Below are 19,201 nucleotides of genomic sequence, written 5' to 3'. Positions count from 1 at the left end.
GGCTGCAGGTTCCTGCCACCAGCGGAGGGGCTGGGCTCTGGGGAGCTGACAGACCCAACTTACTTGAGCATGAAAAGCAGGTTGGGGTTGTGCTCCAGCAGCCCAGGGTAGAAGCGCTGGGTTGTTTCAATGGCTTCGCCCACCCGACCCTCCAGCACCAGCTTCTGGATCTCTGCAGAGCAAGAACACAGACATGAGTGAGGTCCATAGATCGCTTCAAAGCCACGCATAGGACATGGAAGCCTCAGGTAGAGGCCAGCCAAGAGTCATGTGAGGTAATTCAGAGTGCCCTGCTGCCTAAAGATGCTCACAGAAGAGGCTCAAGCCCACAGCAGGGCGTGGTTTCTGCCAAGTGTGAAGGGACCTTGCAGCCCAGAGACAGAAAGGGAATTTGGAGGCTCACTCCTGTGGGTCAAAACTGAAGGGAAGACTCTGGCTGTGGCAGCATGATCTTCAGATGGACACCCAGGAAGCCAATGACTTAAGGCTTCTCTTCAAACACTCCTCTTTCTATAGGCCCTGCAGGGGATTGGCAAAGGGAGTGCACTGGTTTAGACCAGGGCCCGTGCATTGGCAATCCATAGGAGCTGCAGCGTGCTGCACCCCTTGCTGGGAGAGGAGGTCATCCCCATGCTGGCATCTCTGATGATGACGCCCCCTGGGACACCAACATCTTGATGCTGTCTTCTCAGTTTTGTCCTGGGACTTGCTGTGTCTTGCTGGGAATGACTTCTAGATCTGAGGTTCTCTCATTCATAGATCTCAAGTCTGGGATCCCACTCCACCTGTCTCGCTGAGCACAGCTCTCTGGGAGACACAGACACATGCAAATATACAGAGACAACAGGCTCTGAGAGACACAGTCAGGCACTCAGACACACATGTCCACAAATACCCACTTAGTCACATCTTGTCTTTCTCCTTCCTATCTCCTGTATGGGCTCTGACCTCTGGCCAACCCTTCCTTTGGTTAAGGGGCCCCAAACATAGGCAATATGAATACTAGGAAAGCTGTCTTTGGCCAAAAATAACTAGGCTGTCTGCAAAGGGCAGGATCAGGGGCAGGAAGCAAAGAGAGTCACCACCACTGAGCATCCATCAGCTTTGCCCTATCTGACCATTAAGTGCTCTCACTGGCTAGGAACAAGCAGAACTACCAAGGCTGAGTAAACAGTTGGAAAGACAGGGTCTGGGTATCATAAAATGCAAACACTCTTTCTGGAAGACCATGAAGAGGAGACTGAATAGAATCAAGGTCTCAGAAGGGAGGAAGCAGGCATACAGGAACAGGATCTAGCCGTGCCAGGACCAGACCCCTACCTGACTTTCAGAGTGCAGGTTAATAAGGCTGCTCTGAGACCTTCCTCTAGCTGTTCTCATGGACAGTGCTGTCTGGAAGGAGGAACAAAAGCAGGGTCTGGGACTAGCCTTGGGCTGGTCTCCAGAGTGGTGAGGATGGGACTCCTGACATGTTAACCAGGGCTGGCATGAATCAGAGATTAGAATCAAGGACAGGTGAAAGAGTAGAGGAGAATTAACCTTACTTTGTCTGTTCTTTATGGACGCCTGTTCTTCCTGAATCGGGGTTTCAGTCATTCGGGCAAAAGCTGTGGCCGTGGCACAATACCCATGATGCACCAGGTAAGACGAGACCATGCTAGAAGAAAGGAAGAGCTTGAGGTGACACTCAAGAACCATATTTCTCATGACCTCTTGGTGAGACAGACTACTTCCCTATGAAGTTTTTCCTAAACATCTTGGAGGTTACAATACCCATAGAACTGAAAAGATTAGAACAAAATGAAAATTTGTCTCAGTGCTCATGCCATCAGGCAGGGAATGGGGCTGGTCACATTGTGCTCACAGCTTGGAGGAATGTCTGCAATTCTCTGGGACATGATGCCCCCAACCTCATAGAAACAACTGTCTTCTGGCAAACACTAGCAAGCCTAGAGCCAGCCAATTGTCTCATCCAAGGCTTCCTGACATGACAACCAGCCAGGAAGTGTAGCAGCTGGCCAGACACAGAACATGCCTGGCACGTGCATACCCGCCAGACATACAGGAACTCCTCTAGGGCTGCCTATACTCCAGGGAACCTGCCCATTTGCAGCTAACTCATGAACCAAAGTGATTCCATGATACATCACAGATGAAGGACCCAAGATGGGAAAATGTCAGAGTGATCTTGCTGTAAAGGGACAGGTACCAGCAGGACTAACAGGAATACAATCTCTAGGAAAAGGACTTAATGTCCAGTAGGCATCGAATCCCATCTGAAGCTGTGTGAGCAATGGCATATGTGTGCATGTATGTTGAGAGTGTATGTACATGTGGAGAGCAGAAGGTGAGTCTTCATGCCTGATGTAAACAGGAATAAATATGCCAGGTACAGATGACTCATGCCTGTAATCCTAGCTACTCTGGAGGCTGAGATCTGAGGATCACAGTTTGAAGCCAACCTGGGCAGGAAAGTCTGTGAGACTTTTTTTTGCCAGTCCTGGGCCTTGGACTCGGCCTGAGCACTGTCCCTGGCTTCTTTTTGCTCAAGGCTAGCACTCTGCCACTTGAGCCACAGCGCCACTTCTGGCCGTTTTCTGTGTATGTGGTGCTGGGGAATTGAACCAAGGGCTTCATGTATACAAGGCAAGCGCTCTTGCCACTAGGCCATATCCCCAGCCCCTGAGACTCTTATCTCCAATTAACCACCAGAAAACCAGAAGTGAAGCTGTGGCTCAAAGTGGTAGAGTGCTAGCTTTGAGCACAAACAGGCCCTGAGTTCAAGCTCCACGACCACCAACAACAAAAAATCAGGAGTAAATAGATATGTATGTGCCTTATGCCATTTTCAACACAAATGCCCCAAGGGCTGTTGTGGAAAGCCTAGATGTTTGTCTGTGTGTCCCTTCATGTTTTAAAGGGTGAGTGAGATAATACAAATGAAGTGCCTGCTGTGAAGAAGTCAATAAACACATCTCTTATGAAATTATGCACTACATAATAGTATGCTCTGAGTAATAATGATAACTATTACTATTACAAACACAGAGGACATTTTTTGACAGAAACATGGTTGAGCTGAACATTAGATGCCTCTAAAATGCAGTTTCTTTGACCCAAGAATTCCACTTCTTAAAAGGTCATCATGAGGGGCTGGGAATATGGCCTAGTGGCAAGAGCGCTTGCCTCGTATACATGAAGCCCTGGGTTCGATTCCCCAGTACCACATATACAGAAAATGGCCAGAAGTGGCGCTGTGCTAGCCTTGAGCAAAAAGAAGCCAGGGACAGTGCTCAGGCCCTGAGTCCAAGCACCAGGACTGGCAAAAAAAAAAAAGGTCATCATGAAAGTAATTTTTTCCTCCCAGTCCTGGGGTTTGAACTCATCAGGGCCTGAGCACTGTCCCTGGTTTCTTTCTGCTCAAGGCTAGCATCTACCACTGGAACCAGAGCGCCACTTGCGTCTTTTTCTGCATATGTGGTGCTGAGGAATCGAATCCAGGGCTTCATGTATACGAGGCAAGCACTTTACCACTAGGCATATTCCCAGCCCTGAAAGTAATTTTACTTAGGGAATTTTTTTATGTAAGCAAGGGTCACCTATACCAGAAAAAAAAGAAAAGAAAGAAAATATGGGCTGGGATGTAGGCTAGTGGTACAGTGCTTGTTTATCATGTGTGAAGCCCTGGGCTCTATCTTATATATACCACAAAATTAAAAAAAAATAAAAACGAAGAGAGAGAAGAAGGAAATATCTACCAGGGGAAGCCAGCTAAAGAGCTTGTGGCAAATTTGTCTCCTAGATAACCTAGTTATTTCCAATATGTACTAAATAAAGCTATGTGAAACCACAAAACACAAATTATATACAAGTTTTGCCAATACTGTGTAGGAACACATATAGGCACATGGATACACACATAGAAACAAAAACATCCATGTGCTGAACCTGCACCCTGAGATCTAAAGGGATAAATCCCTCTTACATGGGGGCCAGGCAGCTCCATCATTCCTCCGCCCACTCAGCAAACCTGCCATGGGAAGTGGTGCTATCCTGAGCACTGGAAAAAGCATTTCTCATCTCGTCTCGAGGCTGGGAACCAGAGGTGGCTGTGCTGCTCTTTCTGACATGGGTCTGGCCATCTAGCTTGTGCCTTAGCCCTCAGTTAGGGCTGCCTTAATATCAACTTCTCAAGAAAAGGAAAGTTGCATAAAGAACCCAGGGTACAAACCAATCCCACAGAAGGGATCCTGGCACCCTAGTGTGTCTACAGGGCAAGGACAAGGGCTACTGGAAGACAAGCCCTTCTCCACCTTTGGGAGTCAAGTTAACACCCCCTTCCTAGCAAAGCGGGTATTGGTCACTGTCTTGCTCAGGACTGCAGCTGGCCAACTGAAGAAAAACTCAAACCTGGCCTATATGGGAGCCTCAGCAATCTCAGCAATGCTAGCTTCCAGGACCATCTGGGAATTAACCAGTCAAGGAGCTGGCTAGGATGGTCCAAGGGAACTCTCTTCTTGCCACCACTAATGTAGATACACAGGACTTAAAAGACTACTAACCTGTGGTCTGAACACAGGTATGACTTCCTCAGGTCAAAATCTGGATGGGTGGATACTTCCTATGGTGGAAAATACTATCCACAGAGGAAAAGATCACAAGGGGTTTTAAAACATCCTCTGAAAAATGACCTGGAGAGACAGCTGGGTGGCTATGCCTGTAATCCTAGCTACCCAGTAGGCTGAGATCTAAAGATAGCAGTTTGAAGCCAGCCCAGGCAGGAAACACCATGACTCTTCTCTCCAATAAACTCAGAAAAACCAGAAGTGGCACTGTGGCTCAAGTGGTAGAGTGATAGCTTTGAGCAAAAAGAAGCCAGGGACAGAGTTCAGGCCCTGAGTTCAAGCCACAGGACTAACACCAAAAAAAAAAAAAAAAAAAGGGCCTGGGAGAGGGACAGGAACACATTTGCTGCTGACGCTATACACAGAAGCCTTCCAAATGCTGGCTGAGGGGCAAATATTTAACCAGAAGCAGCTCATGTTGAGAGAGAAGCAGCTGCTCAATCACCTAGGAGTGCTTCTACAGAATTCCTACAAGCAACCCATGAGCATCAGACAGGGGTATTGACACTCACTTCTGCAGCACCGCCTGCCATTCACCGAGCCGGGCACTGATAGGGAAGCCGTGGACAGTGCCCTGGACCTTAGCACGCCATTCCCGCATGTAGTCCTCAATGTCGAACAGGAAGGGTTGCTGCCCAAAGTTGGCATCCACAATCTCCCCAGGTGTCTGGAGGCCTACGGTGGGGTAGAGGTTGGCCTGAGGAGGAGAATGAAGTCAGTCAGGCCCTGAGGGGCAACAGGGCCTTGCTTTACCTCCATGGCTCCTGCCAGCCAACACTAGTGCTAGAAGAAAGTTGCAAAATAGTGGCAGAGCTAAGCTACATTTGGCCCACCTCCCTACCAGGGACACTATACCCCAAAGTTTAAAGGGAGAAAGCAAAAGAAAAGCAAGCAAGGCTCAATATAAAGAGTCTCCTGCCTTGCATCAGAGGCCATTGTGTACCCAAGGCCCAACAGTCCCTTCTAGAACTTATCCAAGACACAGCAGTGAGGGCTGGGCAACCCTGCAGGCATGTCCATGAAAGTGGGCTGCAGGGATGTATGATGGCTCCTCTCAGAAAGATCCAGGCCTAAGGACTCCTTGGCCACACACACAAAAAAAGAGCTACATGGAGCGGGGGGAGGGGGGATCAGAACTGAAACAAAAGAGGAGGGAAGAGAAGAACAGACACAGGATTAGGTGAGTGGTACTAGGCTGGCAAATGGGAATGAGAAATCGCTGCCTTCCCAGTGAGGGGGTCACTCAGCAGAATATCTGCAGCCAATGAAGTGTGGGGTGCACCATACTTTTTTCCCCTGCCATAACCAGTTTCTGTCAGGTCACTCCTCTCAGTGCCTCCTGTGGCTCCCAGCACCACTGCCTAGAGCCTTATCTGCCTTCTCCAAGTCACTGTACCTCATCTTTCCAGGGTCCCCCCATCTCTTCTTTCCCTCCCATTCTCAGACCATTTGTCATTCATGAGTACCACGTACCTTTCCTCAACAAGCTGGGTTCATTTAGCCCACTATGAGCTCTCCTTCCTTTCCTTCCCTCACATTCTCCATATCACCGGCAAAGCCCACCAACCCATCACTGCCCACAGGATAGTCATTTCCAATGCTTTCTAGAACTTGGCAGCATACTGCTTTCACTTATCCAGCCAGTCATTTCATGTCAAGTCTCCACACCTAGATTCTTCTCCAATCAGGGTCAGAAGTCTCTTAACCTTTCTTTCTTTGCCTAGGTCCCTTCTAGGGTCTTCAGGTGGAAGAGAGGGATTCCAATCCATACACAGGACCCTGGATGCTGCAATTAGGTTGAGATCCCCTCAGATCACAAGGACGTTCCCTAGGGCATTATGGGGTGCCTAGGATCCCAAAGCAGACAACAAAATCAATGACGCTTCCTTCCTTCCTTCTTTCCTTCCAGAACCAGTCAGAGCATATATAATCAGGCCAGGCTCTCTGCATTCTGGGTGGAGGCCCTGCATGAGACCATGCCTGGTGACTCATAGTCAAGTATTGGCAACAAGAGATGAAGAAAGCCCTGAACTTATAAGCCCTGGAAACTCTAACCCCATCCTTTTCTAAGAGGAGGAAACCTAACAAGGCTTATCTCTCTTACTTTGGGGGGACTCAGAATGGTGGCAATGTAGGTCCCTGAGGTCCTTGGGTTGCCTCAGGGATTTCTAATGGGCATGTTCAAGAACTGGCTTCCTAAAATAGTTCAAAAATAATTCCCTATACTCTGCACCCAGCCCACTGGCTGTAAGCCACCTGGAGCTGGCTCAGCCAGCTAAGCCATGGAGCTACTCTCATTCCACCACCATCTTTCCACCCTACCCACCCCACAGCTGCCTTTGGAAATGCCACAAATTTCTGTCACCTGCTAAGAGTCGTGGAGGAAGACCAGGCCTTGCTGCTGGAGAGAGAGAGGAAGACCAGCGGGTACCCCCCATTGGTACCCTCAAGCTGACAGCACAGCACACATCCCTGGTTGAGGAAAGGGTCAGACTCCACACCGTGCACTTACAGGTACTCCCACACCCCACCCCAGGCAGCCCCCAATAGTCCAGTGGGCAGCCCCCAATAGCCCAGTGGGCAAGCCCACTGGTGTTACTTACCGGTAGATCTGTGAAGGCTATACCTGTGGGGTGAAAGAAACAATGATCAGGACACTAGACAGGGCCAGTCTCTTGCTCTCCCCTGACACTGTAGGTATGTGATGGCCAAGTACCTGGCCTGATAGTTTTAGGCCCAGAGTTAATGTCAGGTGTTTAGGTAACTTTCCAGAGCTCTTCTAATCTCTCAAGGAAAATGTACTAGGAAAGACTAAACCCAAGTGATCTACCTCCTCGGGCCCTTCAGGACTGAAGCTCCTCGTGATCCAATCACTGTTTACGGAAAACCAATTGTGGTGCTAGACTTTCTGTCATCCAGTACTTGATCCAACCCTCAAACCAATTTTGGGGAACAGGCATTTTACAGCCAAGGAAAGTAACCTTCAGGTTAAATGAACTACCAACAGTCACAGAGCTACCTGCAGTGGTGAGCCTGAATTAACTTCTAGTCTGAGTTTGATGCTCCAGGGTCATGTCTACACTGATAGAGGAGAGACAGACAGGGTGGCATTTGCCCATCTGTAGACCACACTCATTCCTCAGTGGCTCCAAATTGACAAACTCCAATCAACAATATCCTGTGTATCCTGCAAACCCTCCTGCCAAGAGAGGGGGCTGGATGTCCAGAATCCTCAGGCATAAGTTATAGTGTCAGTGGAAGAAGGAGGGCCCCAGAATATCCACCAAAATGCTCATGTTCAGAAAACTGAGAAATAACACAGGGGCAGGGCCATGGGAGCCTCTGCCCACACCACATAGCCCTTTAATTCTTAGACAAAGTCTGTATCTCCTGTGAGCTCCTGAGCTTCTAGTCTGAGAGGTTTTCAATCGGCTGACTCCTACAAAATCCCAGTCCACTCCTCCAGTCCAGCCTTCATCCAGAAAAGAATCAGAAATCTAGCAAGACAGAACAGAGGAGGCCGGGGCTGGGGATATGGCCTAGTGGCAAGAGCGCTTGTCTCGTATACATGAAGCCCTTGGTTCGATTCCCCAGCACCACATATACAGAAAATGGCCAGAAGTGGCGCTGTGGCTCAAGTGGCAGAGTGCTAGCCTTGAGCAAAAGGAAGCCAGGGACAGTGCTCAGGCCCTGAGTCCAAGGCCCAGGACTGGCAAAAAAAAAAAAAAAAAAAAAGAACAGAGGAGGCCTGACCACAGCTCTCCCAGAAAAGCCCTGGGAGGGGCACACTGTCTCTAACACTAGTTTATGGATAAAATACCAAGAAACAGATGATCTACATTTTTGCTGAGCTATTCTGCCCCCCAATGGGGGAAAATCATAAACCCAATAGTCTTACTGCCTGAACCCCACATGCAGATCAGCAATCCCTCAGCAACTGTCTAGTCTGCCAGGGAGCTGCCCTCAAAGATCTCAAAGAGGTCAGGATTTTGCTCACTTCTGGGCTGAGGGAAGAGGATCATGACCCTGGAAGAAGGAGTCCAGCTCCATCAGTTATTTGCAGTATGACTTTTGGTAAGTTACTCGACCTCTCTGGGCTCATCTGCAGAATGAGAAAATACCAATCTTTCATCTCAACGAGGAAAAAAGAACACAGGCAGTCTGTGAAAGCTGCTTCATAAAGCATGAGGTCTAGGTCTAAGTTGGTTGTGACAGGGCCACATGGTGAAGCAACTGCCATACTTCTGGGCAGAAGATGAGTATTCAGGCCTGTCCAGCTCTGATGGCCTTCAGAAAGGACAGGCCTTGAGGTACTTTCAGGACAAGGAAAGAACTTCCTCCTCACACGACTGTGCAAGAAATTAGTGTTCCTCTAACCCCTGGTAAGCTTTGCAAGACCCACTGTGATAGCAAGAACTAAGTTGACCTACATGAAGAATGACTAGACCAAGATCCAGGCACAAAGGCTCGCCAAATTTGGAATATGGCTCATGCATTAGAAAGCCTGCTTTGGGTGGAGAGGCTGGGTGCTGGTGACCCATGCCTGTAATCCTAGCTACTAAGGAGGCTGAGGTTCAAAGCCAGCAAGGGTAGGAAAATCTGTGAGACTCTTACCTCCAATTAACCACCAGAAAACCAGAAGTGGGGCTATGGCTCAAAGTGGTGGAGCACGAGCCTTGAGCAAACAAGAGCTCAAGGACAGTGCCCAGACCCTGAGTTCAAGCCCCATGACTGACAAGAAAAAAGACCTGGGCCAAATAGTCAGAGGTCTGGGGTGTAGAGGCTGAAAATGGAGGACCCTATTCTTACAGGGTCACACAGTGCTGTGTGAAACTGAAAGCACACCGACCACCTGTGAGTTCAACTTCAGTTTCCTGCCTCCATTTACTCATTCATGCCTCTTCTAAGTAGCTGCTGAGGCCCCTCAGTAGCCAGGCCTTGTAATAGGACTAGAGAAACAGCTGCAAGCTGGGTCCTTAAAGTGCTTCCAAATCCAGCGAAAGAGATCGCATGTGACAGACCACTGAGTAATGGCACACAAAGCAAGTACTGTGACAAGAGGAAGGGAGCAGGAAGGACAGAGGCAAGAAAGGCCATCCTGCTTCTCTAAAGAGGACAGGATTAGAGTGTGAAGCACATAATTGATAAGATGGCTTATGAGAAGGAAACAGGGACAAGAGAAGATTCAGCAAGCATCTGCCACTTTAGCTTCATTACATGATCCAGAAAGTGCAGGGATAAGCCATGTCTTTTTTTTTTTTTTTTTTTTTTTTTTAGCTAAAGTCTCAATAATATCTTTGTGGACAATATGAAAATTAAAACAAAAAAACCAAACACACTTAAGATTCATAAATGACTGGTATCTACCTGAACAAACTGAAACCTTAGCCTTGTCCACTTCCAATATTTTATCAATAGCTTTATAAAAACATACTCCAACATGCTTATCAAATTTTAGGCTATGGCCAGGCACTTTTGGCTCACACCTGTAATCCTAACTACTCAGGAGGCTGAGATCTGAGAGCTGTGGTTTGAAGACAATTTAGGCAGACAAACCCAAGAGATTCTTACCTCCAATTAACCAGCAAAAGCCAGAAATGGAGGTATGGCTCAAGTGTCTTAATATCAGCCTTGAGCAAAAAAGCTAAATAAGTAAGGGGGCAAAGCCTTGAGTTCAAGCCACACTCTCAGCAGTCTAGCTCCCTGGCCTTTCCTGCCAGCTCTGAGCTCTGGTGTGTAATTGCCCCAAGCCAGGAGGGGCAGGCCTCTGAGGAAGGAAATGCCCTGGTCTCTTTCCTGCAGGGCTTAGGGCACAACTGGCAGGGTGCTACCACATTTCTTCCTGCTACATCATTCTAGAAGAACTGGGGTATGGTCAAATCAGACAGTCCTGCAAGGCTAGGCAGGCGTTAGGCAAGACCTTGTGGCTACACACTAGTCAGTACCTGCCAGGGCAAGGCATTAGGGAAGTCAAGTCTCCCCTGTTCAAGTACTAATGTTAAGTTTCTACACGTGTACAGATGAGGCTCTGCCTTCCAAAGGACCATTGAGGCCCCATCCTCCCCACAGTGTGATATACCCCTGTACTCCTTCTCTTGAATTCCAGGTCTGGGCACTGTTCCTGAGCTCTTTTTGCTCAAGGCTAGTGCTCTACCACTTTGAGCCACAGTGCCACTTCTGGTTTTCTAGTAGTTAATTGGCGCCTCAGAGTTTCCTGCCTGGGCTGGCTTTAAACTGCGATCCTCAGATCTCAGCCTCCTGAGTAGCTAGGATTATATACATGCATGAACCACCAGTACAAAGCTTGCATTTCCTTCTTTTTGTGTGCTTTTTTTTTTTTTTTTTTTTGGAGGGAGGGTCAGTCGTGGGGCTTGAACTCAAAGCATGAGCACTGTCCCTGAGCTCTCTTTATGTTCAAGGCTAGTGAACTACCAAATGGGCCACAGCTCCACTTTTTGAGTGGTTAATTAGAGATAAGAGTCACACGGGGACTTTTTTGCCAGGGCTGGATTCAAACCTCGATTCTCAGATCTCAGCCTCCTGAGAAGCTAGGATTACAGGTGTGAGTCACTGGCAGCCAGGTCCTTCTTGAAAGCACACCTGATCTGTCAGGAAGCCTTGCCGGGCTGCTCCTGGACCTTTGTTGTGTTTGACCCCACTTTCTACACCCATCGCTATTGTTCTTTCTTTAGGCTACCTGTCCCTTCCTCTGGCCTTCTCTATTCCACCTTGTCTCTCTTGATTTAAAAGACTTCTTCAGTATAATTCTGCCAAAGCTGCTGCCCATCAACCATGAACAGGCCAGGGGTCTGTCTCCATCTGATTCCTGCCTTCACCTCCTGTCCTGCAACCCTCATTATTATCATAACAACCAGCACCTTGACCATCCTGACTGTGCCACATCTGGGCCAGGGCATGGGAATGCAAACACTGTCAACCATGTACAGAGAACCCTCAAACTTCTCATCCAGTGCCTGCTCCAACAAGTGCCACAGGCAGGTCAGGGTCATGTCCAGAGCACTGCTGCACTCTCAACACCCAGGCTTATTAATTCTGTTGACTAGACAGGATAACAATGGCTATCCTCTCTGCTCTCCTCTGCTATCTTCCATTCACCTAAAACACAGTTCGAGTGGCTGAAAATGGCTATTGTTCCCCAGAACTCAGCAGAGGCTCTGTGACACTGGTTTAACCTCAAGGCCTGCCTTTGAACCAAATACAGTAGTTCTACAGGACAGACCCTCCAAAGTCTCCCAAACACCTACCAAGACTGTGGCCATTCTTGGTGTAGAAGCAGGTGCCGTTGATGAGGTTGACACAGCAGCCGATCACATCTCCTGTGGTGAATGTGGGACCATATGGCTGGCCAGTCCCAGAGGAGCAGAAGGAATGCCCATCATCACCATGGTAACCATAAGAATGTTTGTCCCAACCTGTGGATGAAGAGCAGCAATAGCTGAAATGATGTAATTGAGAGAGGAACATGTCAGTCACAGAAACCACCCCTCTCCTTCACCTTCCCTCTCCAATTTTCTCTGGTCTTAGCACTTGTGGGCATGCCCTCTCACACAGCCACCTCATGGAGAGTCTTGCTGTACCCTAAACAGTAAGTAAGTCCAGAGCAACTGAGCAGCTAAGCAGGAACTAACTTCAGAAGTCTGTCATGGCAGAGCCAGGCAGAAGTGAAGAATCTGGGTCCTTATCTGTGGGCACAAGGCCCTTGACCTATGCCGGGGGTGCTGCAGTATATTCTTGTCACTTATGTGACCTAAGAACTCCATGTTCCTCTAGTCTCTTACACAGTCCATCCAACTGCTTCTGCCAGATGACCACCTACCTAAGGGAGACTATACATATCTGCTCACCTACTTCCCACCCCCTTCATGGACTGCACAGACAGGCAGACTATGACCACCTCTCAGTCACAGTGTGACCCTATTAACTCTAGTATTACTACACTAAACACACTAATTAAAGTTTCCTGTGGGTGGGCTGGGGATATGGCCTAGTGGCAAGAGTGCTTGCCTCCTATACATGAGGCCCTGGGTTCAATTCCCCAGCACCACATATACAGAAAATGGCCAGAGGGGGCGCTGTGGCTCAAGTGGCAGAGTGCTAGCCTTGAGCAAAAAGAAGCCAGGGACAGTGCTCAGGCCCTGAGTCCAAACCCCAGGACTGGCCAAAAAAAAAAAAAAAAAAGTTTCCTGTGGGAAAGATGTGGCACAGGGAGGCCCCACTTCTCTCCTCTCCCCCTAACTCTTCATTCCTGTCCCATACTACACAAGTGCTGTACCAGTGAGATGAAAGTCCATAGCTCTTAAGCCAGTGTTGGTGGCTCATGCCTGTAATCAGGAAGATGTATGGTTTGCAGGCAATGGAATACACACTCCCATGTCACAACCAGCATAAGCAGGTGGTCTCTCCCAGGAAGAAAGGTCAGTGGAGCTAGACACTTGAGACCTGAAACCCTCAGAAAGCAGGGCTACACTCTGTTGGGGAAAGGATACAGGAGAAGTCTGTAAGCAGAGGTGCAGCTGAGAGAAGGGACAGAAAACAGGGCCAAGGACTGACAAGGAACCAGGGCATGACTGGAGAGACAGGGCAAAGAGAAACTCTGCCTGAGTGTGGGCCAATGAGTTCAAGGAAAATGGTCATAGCTTTTATGCCAAGTCTTGAGTATCCTGAACTTTCCTGTCTTTTTAGCTAGCAACCTCCTGGTTAAGCAAATCTAGAGTCCACAGAGGAATAGGATGAAATTGAAATTGTGGCTCTCTCTCAGCATCACAAGGAAACTAGAATGAGAATCAGGACTGGCCTTCAGAATAGGCAGGACACCCCCCCTTTGCCATTTGAGCCCTGAAGTCAACAGTGTGAATACTCATCCTTCTCTATGTGGGCCTGGCGTGAGACTGGGGATATGTTTGGAAGTGAGACATGACACTCTTACTAAAAGACCAGAGATAGCTGCCTCCAAGGGCAGCAGGGGACAAGGGCCGGAACAGATCAGGCAGATACCATTGCCTGGGTCAGCTGGCTCTGGCTCAGGAGGATGGCTGGGGTTGTACATGGGGACAACACCCTGACAGAGTGCCACCCAAGTCACCATTCTTTCCTCTCCAAAGTGATTAAGCCTTGTCATTCCCAAAGAGAATTGATGGGTAGGCAGCCGAACACCCACTCAGAGAAGACCATCCCCTGCCATGTCAGGCACCTATCAGATGCTAGTGATGCAAGGAGAAGCCACGCTTCGTATGGGCCAGGAGGCAGGAGGCCAAAGTGCCCAGTTTAGATGCTCCAGCACCACCCACTTCCTCTGCATCATCATTCAGATGAGAAGATCCATACAAGTGCAGGGTGGCTGAGGAAATGGCTCATCATCTTGGCATTCCCAGATACCACCCCTAGTTACAGTGACCCAGAAGGAGGAAACTCCCTGTGGGAGTGCTGGAGACGCCAACATGATTTTTTTTTTCCTCTTGCTGGTCCTAGGGCTTGATCTCAGAGCCTGGGAATTGTCTCTGAGCTTTTTGCTCAAGGGTAGCACTCTACCACTCAAGCCACAGCTCCATTTTCAGCTTGTTGGTGGCTAACTAGAAACAAAAGTTCCAGGGACTTTCCTAACTAGGTTGGCTTCAAACCGTGATCCTCAGATCTCAGCTTCTTGAGTAGTTAAGATTACAGGTGTGAGCCACCAGCACCAAGATTCCAACATGATTTTTTCCCCAAGAGCCTACCCATGCCATCCCATTTGCTAGAACACATCAAGGGCCTCGGTCTCAGGGTAGAAAAGAGTGGAGAGATGACTCTACTGCTGAACCACACCATCAGCACATTAGTCCAGAACCCTAAAAGGGGAGCTGGGGCTGCAGGTGACCAAAGGCTGACCAGCAAAGGGGCCAGCCCATGCCTCATCCACAAAACTAACTTTGCCAGTCCTGGGGCTTGAACTCAGGACCTGGGCACTGTCCCTGGCTTCTTTTTGCTCAAGACTAGCACTCTACCACTTAAGCCACAGCACAACTTCTGGCTTTTTCTATTTATATGGTATTGAGGAATCAAACCCAGAGCTTCATGCATGCTAGGCAAGCATTCTACCACTAAGTCACATACCCAGCCACAAAGAAAGTTGATGTTTTTTATTTTTGTCAGTTGTTGGGCTTGAACTTAGGGCCTAAGTGTTGTGTGAGCCGCTTTGTGCTCAAGGATAATGCTCTACCCATTAAGCCACAGCCCCACTTCCACAAACCTAACTTGAATACAAACCAGTCATCTCGGGGCTGGGAATATGGCCTAGTGGCAAGAGTGCTTGCCTTGTATACATGAGGCCCTGGGTTCGATTCCCCAGCACCACATATACAGAAAACGGCCAGAAGTGGCACTGTGGCTCAAGTGGCAAAGTGCCAGCCTTGAGCAAAAAGAAGTCAGGGACAGTGCTCAGGCCCTGAGTCCAAGGCCCAGGACTGGCAAAAAAAAACACCCCAAAAAAACCAAACAGTCATCTCCCCAGTAAGTATCATCTAGCCACCACTGGATTTTGGGATCAGAGAGACTTGAATCTGATTATATTTCTTTTTAATTAGAGTATATTAGTTGTACAAAGAAGTTTCACTGTTATATTTCCATGCATGTAAACTAATGTACTTAATCATATTCACCTCCTCTTTAGTTTTTTGAGATGCACTCATGGGCTCAAGTGATCTTGCTGCCTCATTCTGAGTTTAAATTCTAATTCTGTCACTTGGCCCCTGGGTTCCTTCAGCTAAATTTCTTTCAGGGCTTTAGTCTCCCCACCCTGAATACCAACTTAGTTGTTACACCTAGATGTGTTGCACCTTCCTGTTGTTACTGTGACCTGAGTGGACCTGTGTCAGGCTCATCACTTATTCACCTCTCCCCATGCTAGCCACCTACCTACCTGCTCTTCCTTGTCCTCATTTCCTGGGGAAGCCACCTGGTCCTTACAGCACTTAGCTGAGTCCAATGGCCATGTCAAATGGCTATTAGATTGTCACTCTCAAGGCCAGCTATGGAGGGGAAAGGTCTGTGGCTGGATTGTGAGGGGGCTTTCTGACCTTGGGGCTGCTGTGGAGAGCCCCCTGTGCCATGGAGGACATTATATCAGGGCTGTTTAGCATGTTGAACCATGCCTCTTCAGAGAGAGGCTTTCTCCAGAATCCCAACTATCTTCTTAAAAAACTGGAGCAGTTCAACAATAGGAAAGCAGAAGAGATTTTTCATTCAGCAGATGCTGAAAGGCAACAGAGAATGATTTTGTCACCGTACTTCCTAGTCACACAGCGCCCTCGTGGCTATTACCCTGAGCTTTCAGAATCTTGGGTCAAGACAAACCTAAGACTACACCTTTGGCAGCTGCCAGCAGAGGGGGCGGCTGGACTCTTGGTACAGGATCTTTTCTTCATAGTGGCTCCTCAAGAGAGTCACAGTAAAGAAGGAAAGAGAAAAGGCTGCCTCTGTGGGTAGTTAATGATAACAGGGCTGACACCAGGTGGAGTGACACCATGCCTTCCCCCAACTCCCAGGCCTTCCACTGAGTCCAGGTGTCAATGCCATGGAGCTTTGAAGACCCGGGGAGGATTTAGCCTGCACTACATAGAAAGGAGCCTTCCACAGGTTGTATCTGTACCATTCCTAATATCCAGGATATGGCTTCCAGAGGCAGCCTGAAAGAAAGGTCCTAGCTGGGTCTGGACAGGACAAAGCTCACATAGTAGCTGGCTTATCTGGCAGAGCTATCTGCCTATACTCCAGACCCCCAAAGAACAAGCTAGACCTGTCATCCACCCTGAACTAGGCTAAGGAAAAGGATGACACTGTCCTGTGAAACAGGTATATCCAGGAGCCTGTGGCTCACACCTCACACAGGAGGCTGAGATCAGAGGATCCCTGTGCCAGTTCAGGCACACATATCCAAGACCCTTATCACCAATTAACTAGCAAAAAAAGCTGGAACTGGAGACATGTCTCAAGTGGTAGAGCACCAGATGTGAGCAAGAAAGCCCAATCAGAGCACAAGGACCTGAGTTCAAGCCTCAGCACCTACACCTACACACACACACACACGAATGGAAAGAACCCCCTCCCCCAAAATTGAGGTGCAATTTCAACTTCTTACACTTGGTATCTCTCTTCTAGGGTGCACTTGGCTTGTGCTCATTTCCCACTGAATTATTTTTCAGCCTCTGGGGAGGGTCAGTGGATGGGTTGACCCCTGGTAGGAACCTATGACTTAGCATATCTTATAAGATCCTGAGAAATACACATGCACAAAAGCCTTCCTAATGGGTAGCCCAGGCATGGTGTTTGGTAATTCCAGGGTCCTTAGACCCTGGCCCTAAGCCTGGCACAGGGAAGGCACAGACATGAACAGTAACTGATCTTTCCTTTGCTCCAGCCTGACAATGACCCCAGGCTCATGAGAACAAACTTAAGAATCTCTGTTTTCAGGGGCCAACACAGTCAGGTTTCAGAACTAGCCCTTCTGTCAACAAAGCCTCTTATCTCACAAAACTTAACTTGCCCTGAAATAAGTCTTTTTTTTCTTTGAGTTAGGGTCTTGTATTGCCTGGGCTGGCACCAAACTTTAGGGCTCAAGCAATCCTTCTACCCTGGCCTCCTGAGTAGTGGTAAGTACAGGTGAATACCATTGTACTCAGCTTCAAAAAATATGATCTTAAGAATTATTATTTCTGGGGCTGGGAATGTGGCTTAGTAGTAGACTGCTTGCCTTGCATGCATAAAGCCCTGGGTTTGATTCCTCAGTACCACATAAACAGAAAAGGCCAGAAGTGGCACTGTGGCTAAAGTAGTAGAGTGCTAGCTAGCCTTGAGCAAAAGAAGCTCAGGGACAGTGCCCAGGCCCTGAGTTCAAGCCCCAGGATGGGGGGGAAAAAAAAGGAAATTATTACTTCTGAGCTTGGCACAGGTGGCTAAAGCCTATAATCCTACTCAGGGGGCTGAGAGCTGAGGATCACAGCTCAAAACCAGCCCAGGCAGGACAATCTGTGAGAATCTTATCTCCAATTAACTACCAGAAAACTGAAAGTGGTGCTGTGGCTCAAAGTGGTAGAGTGTGGACCTTAAGTAAAAAGAGTTCAGAGACAGAACCCATGAGTTCAAGCCCCATGACTTATCAAAAAAATTTTTTTAAAGAAATTATTATTTCTGCTGGGTGCCAGTGGCTTGTGACTATAATTCTAGTTATTTAGAAGGATGAGATCTAAGGATCATCTTATCTCTAACCAAAATCTAACTGATCCTAGCTACTCGGGGGGCTGAGATCTGAGGATCGTGGTTCAAAGCCAGACTGAAAGGCCACGAGACTCTTATCTTCAACTAACCACCAGAAAACCAGAAGTGGTGCTATGGCTCAAGTGGTAGAGCTTTGAGCTGAAGAGCTCAGGGACAACACCCAGGCCCAGAGTTGAAGTCCCATGACAGACAAAAGAAAAACTGGGCTGGGAATATGGCCTAGTGGCAAGAGTGCTTGCCTCGTATACATGAAGCCCTGGGTTCGATTCCTCAGCACCACATATTTAGAAAAAGGCCAGAAGTGTCGTTATGGCTCAAGTGGTAGAGTGCTAGCCTTGAGCAGAAAAGAAGCCAGGGACAGTGCTCAAGCACTGAGTTCAAGTCCCAGGACTGGCCAAAAATAAATAAATAATCTGAACTAGAGGTACGGTTCAAGTGTTAGAGACCCAGCTATGAGGAAAAAAAAGGCTGAAGTGGTAGAGACCCAGCTAAGAAGAAAAAAAGAAGAAAGAAAAGCTGGGCAAGAATGCAAGGCCCTGCGTTCAAGTCTTAGTACCAGCACCAAAAAAAAAAGAGGAAAAAAGGATTTTTTTACTCCTGATTACAGACAGCTTTAGCTGTTATCTGGAGGTATGATACTATGAGGGGCTGGGAATACGGCCTAGTGGTAAAGTGCTTGTCTCGTATACATGAAGCCCTGGGCTCAATTCCTCAGCACCACACATATAGAAAAAGCCAGAAGTGGAGCTGTGGCTCAAGTGGTAGAGTGCTAGCCTTGAGCAAAAAGAAGCCAGGGACAGTGCTCAGGCCCTAAGTTCAAGCCCCAAAACTGGCAAAAAAAAAAAGATACTATAAAACAAAGAATCCTTATTTTTAGTAGTAAGAATTTCTAGGGCTGAGTTGCCTCACTTAAAAAAAAGTCAAGGGGGGCTGGGGATATGGCCTAGTGGCGAGAGCTTGCCTCGTATACACGAGGCCCTAGGTTCGATTCCCCAGCACCACATATACAGAAAACGGCCAGAAGCGGCGCTGTGGATCAAGTGGCAGAGTGCTAGCCTTGAGCGGGAAGAAGCCAGGGACAGTGCTCAGGCCATGAGTCCAAGGCCCAGGACTGGCCCCCCCCAAAAAAAAAATTTAAAAAAAAAATAGTCAAGCATACCAGGGTATACTGCGGAAATATGGGTCTCCTGTAGGTGAAGATAGAGGCCCTCAAAAGGAACATGGCTCAGGTCACAAGGCCCAACAGGGGGAGGTAGGGAGTGTCAAACATAAAACAAGCTCCTCCATTGGGACCACAGTGTATGCTG

At 48.2% G+C, this 19,201-nt stretch overlaps 1 protein-coding gene across 2 annotated transcripts in view; it reads right to left on the bottom strand.

Moving 5' to 3' along the window:
* The window catches only part of Ranbp10 (RAN binding protein 10), a 41,374-nt gene that overhangs the window by 3,119 nt on the left and 19,054 nt on the right, over positions 1-19,201 (bottom strand). For both annotated transcript variants that reach the window (XR_007212291.1, XM_048355307.1), the window contains exons 4-8: positions 11,891-12,058; positions 7,229-7,251; positions 5,138-5,322; positions 1,545-1,657; positions 64-172 (exon numbers count right to left, since the gene is read on the bottom strand). Coding sequence is in view for 1 of the 2 variants with exons in the window: in XM_048355307.1 (XP_048211264.1) it covers positions 64-172; positions 1,545-1,657; positions 5,138-5,322; positions 7,229-7,251; positions 11,891-12,058 (598 nt within the window). In the remaining variant the exon portion in view is untranslated. The remainder of the gene's footprint in view (positions 1-63; positions 173-1,544; positions 1,658-5,137; positions 5,323-7,228; positions 7,252-11,890; positions 12,059-19,201) is intronic.

Source organism: Perognathus longimembris, chromosome 10 (genome assembly GCF_023159225.1).
Source record: "Perognathus longimembris pacificus isolate PPM17 chromosome 10, ASM2315922v1, whole genome shotgun sequence".
Lineage (NCBI taxonomy): Eukaryota > Metazoa > Chordata > Mammalia > Rodentia > Heteromyidae > Perognathus > Perognathus longimembris.
This window is presented reverse-complemented; position numbering and strand designations above follow the sequence as displayed.